At 48.4% G+C, this 12,565-nt stretch overlaps 1 protein-coding gene across 1 annotated transcript in view; it reads left to right on the top strand.

The window, feature by feature from the left end:
- Positions 1-11,709, top strand: part of EXOC4 (exocyst complex component 4) — a 678,192-nt gene extending 666,483 nt beyond the window's left edge. The window contains exon 18 of the mRNA XM_037165795.2: positions 10,262-11,709. Coding sequence (XP_037021690.2) covers positions 10,262-10,499 — 238 coding nt within the window. The 3' untranslated portion in view covers positions 10,500-11,709. The remainder of the gene's footprint in view (positions 1-10,261) is intronic.
- Positions 11,710-12,565: the final 856 nt, after the last annotated feature.

The raw sequence follows: 12,565 nt of genomic DNA, 5'->3' as shown, positions 1-12,565 counted from the left end.
TAAGAAGTAATTAAGATCTGTGATAATGAGATCGGAAAGAAGAAATGACTGTCAAAGATGTTATCATGATAGACCTGGTGGTCACGGTCAAAAGCAATGGAAGAGCAGAAACTCAGAAGTGACCCAGACATTCTGAGGTTTTGTAAACTACACTTCTGCTGAGCAAAATTTGGAAGTCAGGGAGGCTAGCTGCTGAGGACATCTGGTAGAAACATCTGCAAAGCAGAGCAAATGAAGCTTTGATCAATGAAGAGACCAGGTCTTGAGAGAAAAAGAGAGAACATCTCATGAACAGATAGGACTGCTGGGAGCAGAGAAAGGGCAGGGGTCAGTGCCTGGCTGGGGAACACCTGCAGCAGGCAGGCAGTGTGGGGGCCTGTGGGAACATCAAAGGGACCCAGGGAGCTGGGGGCGGGATCGAAATAGCTGGGCTCAAAGAGAGTTGAGCTCTGGATGGAAAACTGCCAAGGGGGGAAGTACTAAGCAAAGGCCATTGTGTTTGGCCACTAGGGTGTCATTGGTGACCTTTCTGAATACAGTTTCAGATAAGCGGGGGCTTTAGAAGGACAAGCTGTGAATACAAATGATTTTTTTCCAGAAATTTAACAATGAAAGAAGAAGAGACACGATGAGAAGGGAGTAGACACAGGATCGCAAAGGGCTTGGGGTTTGTTGTTTGGTTTGTTTGGTTTTCAGAATATGAGCGCTGTAAGGGTGTTTGAAGAAGCAGTGAACGGGCTAGATGCCAGATACAGGAGTTAAAACCAACCCCAGCAGGGCCCTAAAGGCACTGGAAGAGAGTGGGATTGAGGGCATAGGGTTAACCTTAGAAAAAGAAAGAACAGAGAAGAAACCGCTCTTTGGAGTGGAGAGGGAAGGCTTAATGAAACACCATTGCTACCTCCTACAGTTGTGCTGAAGGAAGAAACAATACACAGGTGGCCCGGAAGTACAGTAAGTTGGCTGCTGCTCTTACCATTGTTGCATAGCAAGTGCCTTACCACTTCATCTGGTTTCATCAAACCGAACCTGCGATGTGTAATCCAGTGTAGCTCATTGGGTAAATGCGGAAACTGAGGTCCAGGCAGGCCGAGAAGTATCCAGGCATTCATGTCTGTTTCCACCAGAGAAAGAAAGAAAAGTGGGGGATCGCAGGGATTTCCTACCTGTGGGGCCTCCCCTTTGGCATTTGCAGGCAGTTATCCCGAAGGCAGAGTCCGAGGTGCCCAGGAATTCCCCTTTGTCTTTGCAGGAGTGCCTATTTTAGTCATAGTTCCTCCCCTTCTGGTGTCAAAGAATCAGACTACATTTTACATTGTGCTGAGTCACTTAACGGGATTTACTGTCGCCTCTCTCGTGCATTCACTCCTTTGGATTTCTTCAAGGCCACCAGGCGCCCTGCGCTAAGGCCAAGGGGTAATAAGAACAGTGCAGAACCCAACCCCGCTCTCACTGAGCCTCTATTCTAGGGAGGGGCGGGGTACTTAGTTATGGAAAAGCGCTTGTAGGACATTTATTCCATTCCAGCCACTTTGCTTCGTCATGTCATCCTTGTGACAGCCCCATGGTGTGATTTCCTTTCTCAAATGAAGAAGGTAAGGCAGACAGAGATTAATAAACAGCCCGTGATCATACAGTCAGAGGCAGAGCTGGAAGTCAAACCCACGCCCCTGGCTCCTGAATCCATGATCACAACCACTGTTTCCTGGGGGCTCTCCACCTTTATACGTAAAGTTACGCAATGCACATTAAAAACATTTTTGGTAGCACACAGTTTTAGGTGGAGGTGGGCGCTAAAGACAAAAGCAAAGCTCAGAGAAAGGACAGAGCCCGACAAGGACAGGGCAGGTGTCACTAGATGAGGGGGTCCGGGAGAAGCTCACTTCCTGAGAAGCGGACATTTGAGTAAACACTGGGCTGGGCGTCTTTGAAGCCTTTTTCCTCCCACCTTCTGTGCCTTTAATCCCATTAGATGGTTTCTTCTGATTTCCTTTCAATTGGCTTGTGGTGGAAAGCAACCCAGAACTCTGAAGTACAGCAGAGACAGATGATCATCGCCTCCTCGACCTGTAACTGGCACCTTCTTTCATGGGAACTGAGACAGTGCTGTGGGGTACGGGCTGCACCCCAGCTGTGGGGTACAGGCTGCTGGAATTTCCTCCAGACAAATGCCCCTGGGTTTTCCCACGATGAATCTCATTTTGTCATTTGCCGCCCCAAATTCTAAATCCTCCAAGTCCTTTCCCGCAGTTCTTTTCCTTTGTCACTGTTCATGGCCCTTTCTGCTTAGTAGTGTTGCCCTTTCCACCGCTTTGTGTGATCTTGCACATTAATTAAGGTATTAAGTTGGATCAGTTACAAGCCAGTGTCCTGAGCATTCGCTGGCTGCTCTCTCTTCAGAATTTGTTGGTTTGCCTTTATCATTACCCTTTGTTTTTCAGCCTGTGTCCTATCGGAATAGCCATTCAGAGTAAATTTGTTTTGCTGGTAATATTTTTTAGAGGCACTGTATGAAATGGTTCACTGACATCCAAATATATATTATTCACAGTGGTCTTTGCATCTACCAAATTCACGTTGCTACCCAAAGGAATCCATCACGTTTGTCAGAGTATTGGGGTCTTTAATTAAACCCTGCTGGATACTGTACATATTTCTATTAGCTCCTTCTGATTTAGTCTATTATTTTTTAATTGACATCTGGAGTCACATGTCCTTGAATCTCAGGTGGCTCATTTGGTAGCTTTGTTTTATTTAGGTTTTCTCTCTTTCATAAATAACCTCAGGGTTTAGTAAATACAGAGTGTTTGCCTTTGGGACCTACTGATTTGCATATGCTCACGCTTTTCAAATAATCTGCTGATTTTCTGGTTTCACTGCCAAAATCATTTTCCTTTCTGGCCCCTCAGTCCTAAAAGATCCAGCCTTTTGTCTCAGCAGAGTAGAAAAATCTCTTACAACAATACAAAGAAGGGTACTAGGCGTTCTAACAAGGGCTGAAAGGTCAGGAGTCAGGGTGTGACTAAGGCTGATTAGCAGTCCCGGCACCCTAACATGGCTAGCAGTGACAAGGGCTTTCAGTGAACTGCGCGTTCAGCCTCACTCGGTCCGTGGCTTAACACATGTGTGAGCTAGCTGGCCAGGGGCAGAGTCAGTCGCTCAAGAACAGAACCAGCTGGCACCTGCAGAATCAGTCCATGACCTTGGCCTTGTTGGCATCATGCTCTGGTGGCCAGCTCTTCCCATCAGAGCCCTGCAGCCCAGACCTAGCCACACTGACCTTCCACCCACACACCAGTGGAAAATTGTCCCCCACACTGTTAACACAGCAACCCAACACCAGTGACCCCTTCGTCCCTCCGTCACTAGCTCTGCCAGTCACTTGGAGCAGGGACCTTGGGTCTTGTTCCTCGTCTGGGGCCCTCTAACTCTTTGGTAGTAGTACAGGTAAGCAGGTGGGCTGGCAAAGCCCAGATTTATCTTACTTTACACTTGATCTTAGCCAAAAGGCCAGGAAGCGATGAGATTTATCTTCCTTTAAATGAAAGCATTTGCCCAGTCTCTTTGATGCCTTTGATCTGGGCCTGGATTGGATTGTTTTTTTTAAGTGTGGATAAAAGGTGCTTCTTGCAGCAAGGACTATCTATGTTATATTAACATTTTAAATGTTACTAGAGTTTCTCAAGCATTAGTAACAATAACGCTAGGTTGCCCTTTGAAGAAATTGTTTGCATTATTTACTGCAAAGTTGCAAATTCCGTTACATTACTTAAAACCGGCAAAGCCACAGGGCCCCCGAATCACGGTTCCTCAGCACACCTCCGCAGTCCTTCCCCAGGTGGCTAGTCCGACAGGGGCCGGGAGAAGCAGGGAGTACCCAGTCAGAGTCCCGTGCTGATTGGTAAGCGGCAGGCAGCTTCGAGGCCATCCAAGTGCACCGTACTAGGTCCTTTTATCAAGCTGTGCCATTAGATAATTTATTTTTTTAATGGAAAAGACTCCCTAAAGTGATATTCAATAATTTATTTTAATGGAAAAGACTCTCTAAAGTGATATTCAGCGCAGCATAGCTCTCCTTAACCCGGACTCGCCTTTTGATAATCAAAGGGCATTTACGGGAGTCTGAGACAAACACAATTATGAAAGTAAAATGAAGGGCCTAAATAAAAAATCACAGAACGAGAGGGTAATTCTATTCACTCTTTCATATTTCATTATTTGATAACATCAGAAGATGAATCCATCAGAATTGCTTTGGCAAGTGCAAACAGAAGTGTGTGCCTGATCAATATTTATTAAAACCTTCAAAATGGGGGAAGGAGTCGAGCAGACTTCTTAATGGACTGAATAATTATTCCTACGATCGGGGTTGGACCGCAGGCAGTGCCCAGACCAAAGAGACACAGTTTTAATTGCACTGAATTTAAAATGCAGATCTTGCTCTATCCCTGCTGTAAGAAAACTTAATTTAAAAAATTATCTGATGGAGCAGAGAGTGACATACGAATCCTCACATTGTCGAGGAGGACATTTCAGCCACAGCTCTTTATAAATTTGGAGTGCGTTCCAAAGATGGGGAGCGACGTTTGTAGCTAAGGGAACAAAAAGAATTTTCCCCCGCTTTCAGCAACTATAACTGAGCTAGGGAGAGGTCATCCTCTCATAAGGGACGGGTCTCAGAGCAATTCCTTGGTGTCGAGTGGTTGTGTTTTGGTTTTAGGGTTTTGTGGGGGTTTTTTAAAGAGAAATATAACAAGGCTGGGGCTGCCGCTACCAAAAACATGGGATTGCATTTCTGAGAGGGATGGGCAAGGCAGGCGTCAACTGTTCACATCTTCCCAGGAAGAAGGGGGGTTATCAGAACGAGGCCAGCGGTAACTGCCACGTACGAATAGTGCCCCAAATAAAGGCCCTGGTATGCACGCGTGTGCCACTTTATATAAAGAAAATAGGGGCAAACGGCCCATCCAAGAAGCCCACACAGGCCTTACAGCACACTCCCAGGCTCTGTTAACCTCTCCAATGACTGCCACCAGCTGAGGGCGTTTCTGCTCCGAACTTTCTAAAGATCGTACCTGACTTTTCTTCTGGAGCGTCCTGGTCAGAACAAAAACCTGCACAGGCCATTGCCAGGAGTGTTAAAAACTGTCTCAGTGTGGACTGTAAATCTAATTCTGCTCCTAAGTCTCTAAAAATTATTAGCTGTTCTCTACCTTAGTTTTCTCATTCCTAAAATGAAAATAACTTCAGTGATTTCAAATGAGAATTTTCAGTCATGTCTGTAATAAACGCTAAGCTCTTTGAAGGGAAAGACAAATGAGAGCAATTACATTATATGTTTTAATGAACTAATTCATTCTTCTGACACATGGGATTACCATCCAGTTTGTTATTGGTCTGGAAAGCGCAGTGAGCTGAGTTTACACCAGTTCAGAACCTTTTTAAGTCAGTGTCTCATCGTGCCATAATGGCTTGGGGAAAGTCAGCATCAGCTCATTCTGGCGGAAGCCCATGATTTTAAAGGACCAGGCAGAGGAGGCTGTAAAGGTTTTTCAATCCAAAACCCAGTGCTTAAGCGGCATCTGCTGTAACTTGTTTTTCACACGGGAAGCAGAGGTTCAAAGAGCTGACAGCGTTTGCCCAAGGTCACACAGCTGGTTTGGGGCGGGGTAGGAGGGATATGCAAGACAGCAAGACAACTAGAGTCTGAGTTTAGTTGATCTCTTGAGTATTTATTTACTTCTCTAAATCTTGCCACTATAACTACCTCTCCATTATTTATAGGATGATTATCTAGTGTATAGATTATTCGGTTCCTTTCTCTTTTTCCATTTCCCTGCTTATTAGCATATGTACTATTGAGAGAGCAAGAAAACAGGAGTTGAATGTTTTCATCTGACAATTTAGTGACCCATCTGCTACCGGGTTTTATTTGAGAGCTCAGAATGCTGCGGCTATTGGCCAAGAGGAGTGTGGAGAGCTCAGTAAGGTTAATGCTAAGCTATAGTCAGGTAAATTTTTCTTCCTTTGAAACTTACATTTAAGAAGTCAGCTTCAGAGCCTAATTCTCTTGTTGATATTAATACTATCTTTATCTCAGGAAGGGCCAGATGAGAAAGTCTTTACAATGAAATTACTTAATTATCTCCCTTCCTCGAGGAAGTAATGAATCAGAAGGGCAGCCAACTTTTGGAAAGAAAGGTCACCTTGTCCATTACTAGCTTGGAGGAGCAAAAAGGGAGAAATAAAGAGGCGACAGAATGAGTGAGAAAGCCAAAAAGCTTTCCTGTAACCCCTGAATGCCGAGCTTACAGCGTGACTTCTTTACGCGGTTTAGAGCACTGAGTTCCCAGACCAAACCCACCGCTGTTCAAATATAACTGCAAAGGAGCTCCGTGAGTTTTGAATTGCCACTATACTAGCTGGTTTCATTACAGTGGAAGGGAGAGAGAGTTGATTCAGTGTGTGAACTTTATTAAATTCATATTTTCTAAATCATGACTGAAAACGAATTAGCTATACAAGTATTCTTCAAAATTGGTACTTTTGCTTTGTACAGTTGTAGAGATTTCTGTATTCTGGCGGCTTTGGCGTGAGTCCAGGGCTCAGAGTCCCTCCTGTTGACGCCCTAGACAAGTCACTCACATCCTCTAAAGCTCAGCTGGCCCGTCTGTGAGTCGTGGATGACCACAGCGCCTGCACCAAAGGGTCCGTTATGTCAGTGTGGCTCCTAGTGAGATACTGTTTGTGTTAACGTGCACCCGAGGGTGAGAGGAGACTGCCTCTCACAAAGTGCCCACCCAGCGGGGTGGCATGGCGCTGGTTCCAGAGTAGGCTCTCTGGCCACGTGTAGCAGTCAGCCTGTGGACATTAGGGGCTGAGGAGAGACTGGCTCCACAAGTCATGCACCAGAGAGGGTTTAAGTCAAGGGTGTGTTCACTGACCCCATCCCACAGCCACGTCAGGTGCAGTCTTCTGAAAAATGGGTGCCTGGGGGGCCACGGCTGCTGTTGTCGTGCTTGGTGGTGAAGATCAGGCTTCCGTTGTCCCGAGGCCTCTATAAGTGCTGGTCAGTTAGTTATCCTAGTCAGGGTATGTGATTCCATGGCAGTGTGCCAGTGGTTGTCACAGAAGCTCAGGTCGTGGTCTAGTTTGGGGCATTTGCCCCTTTCCTCCATCAGGCCATGGCGTGCTGGTCGCTGTCCTGGTTTAGTGTGGCCTTTGCGGCTGGGAACTGTTCTGAAAGGTGAATGAGTTTCATGGTCTTTAAATATTTGTTTCTTTATGCTCTAATATGTCTTCGTGGTTATGGGGATTTTTTACCCCTAACTGTAGAGAATGCACCATCAGTTAGCTGCCAGTTTTGTTTAGTAACTCAGCCTTGCGATCCCAGGGCCTCGCTCATCCAGGCTCATGAGGACGCTTCTAGTCTCTGAGTCCCTCCAAGTGTCATCCTGGGATTTGTGACAGGCTGCGTTGCATAGAGGATGGGGAAGCATTATGGACTTAAGTGGCATGCCTTTGTCCCTTGTCACACTGGTGGACTCAGGACTGCAACTCCGTGCATCTCTCTTTTGTCCTTTGTGCCCAGAGGGGACCAGCGGTCTCTGGAGAAAACTGTTTACCTCTGGAAACGAGTCATCCGATTTCTTTTGAGAGAAATTCCATTTGATCTGATGGGTTCAATGCTACTTCTTAAGATAAATGATGAAAATATCAGCATCATAATGCACAAAAACCCAATTCTTTTGGTTTAATCTCATTGAAAAGCATTACAGCCCACTTATTGCTTCTGTCTCCTTCCCTAATGCTTTTAGGTCCTTGGCTCAAGGAGATGGGAACGGCTCTGCATCCTTTCCCACGCCCCGCAGACTCCGGCTCAGACTCCTGGTTGCTTCACAGCCTCCAGGCCTGAGAGGATGGGGGAGGGGCCCAGAGTCCTGTACTTTTCTGCATCTCCCCGGGCCCTGGGGCCCTCCAGTGGGGAACCACAGCTCTCAAGCCCTTTCTGGCTTTGAAAGAACCACAGCCCCAAGCTGTCTCATTCCATTTGGTGACTCTAGATGTGAACATGTGTTCTTCTTGAGCATTTTTTAAAATGGGTGCTTAGTTCTGCAAATGGATGGTCTCCGGTCCCCCGTGCCCCTAAGGGAACCAGAATTAGCTGAGGCCGGGCCTCGTTTGTCAAAACAGGGGAAGAAGCCACGGTGCCAGACAGCACGTGCAGCCGTTGGGTCAGCGCGATGCCTCTCCCTTCAGCGTCAGGGTTTGTGCTTTTTAATAGTGGGCTTTGTGATCACAGCAGATCTGCTGTGGAGTGGGAGTTACTCTCGTGGTTTTATGCTGAGGCTGCAGCTTCAGGCAGGTTCCCGTCTGTAGCTGAGGTCGGGTCCCAGGCCTCCAGAGGTGCGAGGTCACACATCTCCTCTATCAGAACCACCTCCGTCTGCACTGGCGGTTACCCTTGAGTAACGACTCCGAAGGATGCGGCTCCACGGGTCGGACCAAACACACCTCCGAAACCCCCCCAGAGTCACCCCCACGAGGACCGCGGGCCAGGGTGCAGGTCTAGTGACTGCCGGGAGTCACTCAGCCACCTGCTGAGCTCTTCCTGAATACTCACATGACAGAACTGTTTCTCCTGCCTGCAAAATAATTGGCATGTGTTAATTAGAAAAGGAGGCTAGGCAGAGTGGGTGGGGGGAAAGATGCCAGTGGTCTGACCTCCTGCAGTCCCACCGTAGCCCGGGGGCGGCTGAGCTCTCCCCCAGACTCTGTTTTTCGGGATGTTCCTGATGAAGAAGAAACACGCCCGAGGCCCAAGGCCAATGGGACAAGATTCCTGGAAGACCTGCAGGGCTCCTTGACCCCCCTGCCTGCCCCGGGCCCCCTGCCTCGTCATGTCCCCTCTATCCTGGCACAGTGGTCCCCTCCCAGACACTCTGCGTACCGTGGTCACATTAATCTTCCAGAAGGACAACGTGCAGCGGCACCTCTGCTCCTCACAGAACCTCAGGAAGCGGGGAGGCAGGGCCTTTATTGGTTTAACCCGGCCTTGGGGTCTTCGGTGACGTAACTAGCCTGCCGTCAGACTCTCTACCTTCTGACTTCACTGCCTTCCCTGCCCCCTGCCTGTTATTCAGCTGCACACCCCACACCCCTGGGCAACCAGACTCGCCTCCCTGCCTTTGCTCCTGCTCTTCCCTTCCCCTTAACCCAGAATTTCCTCCCGAAAACCCTGCGCGACACTGTGCCACCGCACGGGAAGCCTTCCTGTACCCTTCACCCCGCCCTCGGCGAGCTGCGACTTCTTCCTCTGCCACAGACTCACAGAATGCGCACCTCTTCATGGTGTTTAGACCATTCTTCTCAGCTGTGTCTGTGAAAAATGAGTGTTGGACTGAGAGTCGGAAACCTGTCCTGGCACAGCCACTCACCATGTTTGTGACGTCGGGCCAGCACTCTGACTTCGCTGTGCTTTCGGCTCCTGTGTCCGAGACAAGGGACAGTAGCTCACTGGGTGCGCTGAGGGGAAGTGACAGTACACGGAAATTAACTTGTCAGCAGAGACGCAATTACTACTCTGCTTTTCATTACCGTTCCTGCTTGTCTCTGAACTATTTGAGGAAAGAGGCCACGTCTTGCTCATCACTATGTACTGCTATTACCATTATTGCATTACTCTTAATACATTATTATTATTATATTTCCAACAATAGTTAATGTTTACGGAGCACGCCTGATTGTGTTGGGCACCATTCTAAGTGCTTTATATAGATCCATTCATTTTTCCAATAACCCTAAGAGGTGGTACTATTATCCCGCCCTGTGGAGTAGAAAACCCTGCATCCCTCAGAGCCTGCATTGAATGAGTGGACGAATGAAGAATTGAATGAGATAAAAACTGTTGGCAGTGCCTGCCAGGTTATTGTTTTTCTCCCCCTTGGTGCTGTGCCCTACTTCCCTTTGTTTCAGAGTTAAATGCAAAATTTGGAGGAATTCTTGACTGCACTCAAAAGGTTTGAGGTCTCCCTGGGTCTTCTCTTTATTGTCACAAGGAGAGCTCATGACTTCCAAGAGGACAGAGACCGGGTCTGTCTCGTTCTCCACTATATTCACAGAGCCTAGCACAATGCCTAGTGATCAGTTTATTGAATAAGTAAACCAGGTCACTTAAACACTGCCGATGCACCACCCCGAAAACCACACGAAGTGGCTGGCAGGGGGGACGCTGACCGGTGGCCTCTGTCTCACTCTCCAGACAGTACTACGAGATGTTGTACAACACGGCCGACGAGCTCCTGAACCTGGTGGTGGACCAGGGCGTGAAGTACACGGAGCTGGAGTACATCCATGCCCTGACCCTGCTGCACCGCAGCCAGACGGGCGTGGGGGACCAGACCACCCAGAACATGAGGCTGCAGCGGCTCAAGGAGATCATCTGTGAGCAGGCTGCCATCAAGCAGGCCACCAAGGACAAGAAGATAACGACGGTTTAAAGGGGCCCTGCATGGGGTCGGGGCAGGGGGGCGGGCGGGGGAGTGGTTGGTTTGCTTTACTTAGTCATATTTACTTCTTTCCATGATATGTTATTGGCATATTCTGAGCTGATTTAGTTTTTTCCTCTATATTAATGCTTTAGTGGAGAGATGTAAGGGTTTTTTCTCTATAGTTGTATCTTTTCATAGAAACTGCAAAGGGAGTTGGTAGTACAGAGCGTTTTGATTTGAGGTGGTCGATTCCAAACGGGCTGGGGTGGGACAAGGAGGAGGTGGGATCAACTTGGACTTGGAAACAATGAACGCATGATTACTGACCCCCAGCCCGTCTGGGCCATCTTGGGAAAGGAGACGGCTAGCAAAGGTTCGGTCTCTTCCCCAAACTGCTCTTACATACACAGTAGGATTTTTAGTCTCTTGACCTTGTCAGTTCGCAGTTCAGTGAAATAGTGTATGTGCATTGCTTTCTGTCTGTTGCCAAGACCCAGTGAGTGGCTTCTCAGCTGGATGGGGCTCTCCACAAACTCCCCAAACCGAAACAGGAGCTCCTCGGGGCTAGGCCCAAAAAGTCCTTTCATGCCAATCTCTGGAACAGTTTTGTACGTAGCAGCTCCTACATGGGTTCTGAGTTGGTCTATTACCTTTTTGTTTTCATTTCTGCTGTATCAAAACCAAGAGCCATCAAAGTAATGACCAAAGCAGAAGAATGAAAGGTGATTCCATCATTCTCGATTTTCTCCCTGCACTTGCCAAGAGAAAATAATGGCTAGAGAACTTTTCACGTCACTGTTAACATTGGGTGTGACCGATGCTTAGATGCTCATTTACCCTCCGCAGGAGCCCTGAGGCCTCCCTCACCTTAGAAATGGCCCAGGTCTGCCCAGCAAAGTGCAGGGAAGACGGGGCAGCCCTGACACCCCTCCTCTGTGCGCCCCCAGCCACGTCCGTTTCTGGAGCACTCTTGGGCGGTGTGAGTGCTCACTGCTCCTGCACACCGGGCCTCCACCGCCCCGGGTCTCCGAGGGCCCTTGCTGCCCATGGCTGACGTGCCCTGGGAGAGAGCAGTGCGCTGCAAAAACGGGTAGAAGGCAGAGCGGGAAGGGCTCCGACTCGACATGATCATTCCCTAGCCGTCCAGAATTTTACACCTGTTTGCACAGTGCTGGTCTTCGTGGAAAAACCAGAACAATAAAAAGGTTTGAGAAGCTTACCTGTTGTGTATCGTTGTTCTTGTGATCTTTACTCAGCATACTCCCTGAGGTCCCATGCATGCCAGGTGCTGGCAGGTGCGTGGTGGTACGAGACAGTGGGGACACTCTCATTACTGGGTTTGCCCAAAAGTCCGTACGACGGCTCTCGAAGTGCTTATCAGATGTCTTTAACTTCATTGGAAACAATTTTGTTAGGTTGTGCTGTGACAGCTGTCATGTCAGCATGCATTTAAAAAATACATCAAAATTGGTGAATTGTGGTGCGTCCACTTTAATATTGAAGACGGAAGAAAATGCGCAACATTTTGGGCCTATGATGCTTTATTATTTCAAGAAAGGTAAAAATGCAACTGAAATGCAACAAAAGATGTGTGCAGTGTGTGGAGGAGCTGCTGCGGCTGATCGAACGTGTCAGCGTGGTTTGCGAAATTTCCCGGTCCTGCCGACATTTCGGCCAAAGAATTCCCTGCTGTGGGGCTGTCTCGCGCGTTGGAAGATGTTTAGCAGCGCCCTCGGCCTCCACCCACTAGAGGCCAGTGGTGGGAGAGAGCCGACATACTTTAATAAAGTTATTGGTGAGAATGAAAACCATGTCTTTTATTCTACAGAAAAAACTGAATGTCCAATGTCTTGAACAGGACAGAGGGTGAGAACCAGCCTGAGCTCCCCCACCCAGACCCTCGAGGTCACCAGTGGTCCAGACCCCGTGCGGGGCCCCACCTGGAACACTGTCCTCTGCCAGGGGACCTCACCATGGGCGCCCAGCCCCTCTCCCGGACCCCGGTCTCGCCCGAATGTTTCCTCAGCCTGACGGTTACTACCTTGTGCTTCAAACAGCCTGGGAAGGAACCCTGA

This window comes from Artibeus jamaicensis, unplaced genomic scaffold, assembly GCF_021234435.1.
Source record: "Artibeus jamaicensis isolate MK-2021 breed Jamaican fruit bat unplaced genomic scaffold, CSHL_Jam_final scaffold_3307, whole genome shotgun sequence".
NCBI lineage: Eukaryota > Metazoa > Chordata > Mammalia > Chiroptera > Phyllostomidae > Artibeus > Artibeus jamaicensis.
Note: the sequence above shows the minus strand (reverse complement) of the source record. Positions and strands in the feature narration are given on the sequence as shown.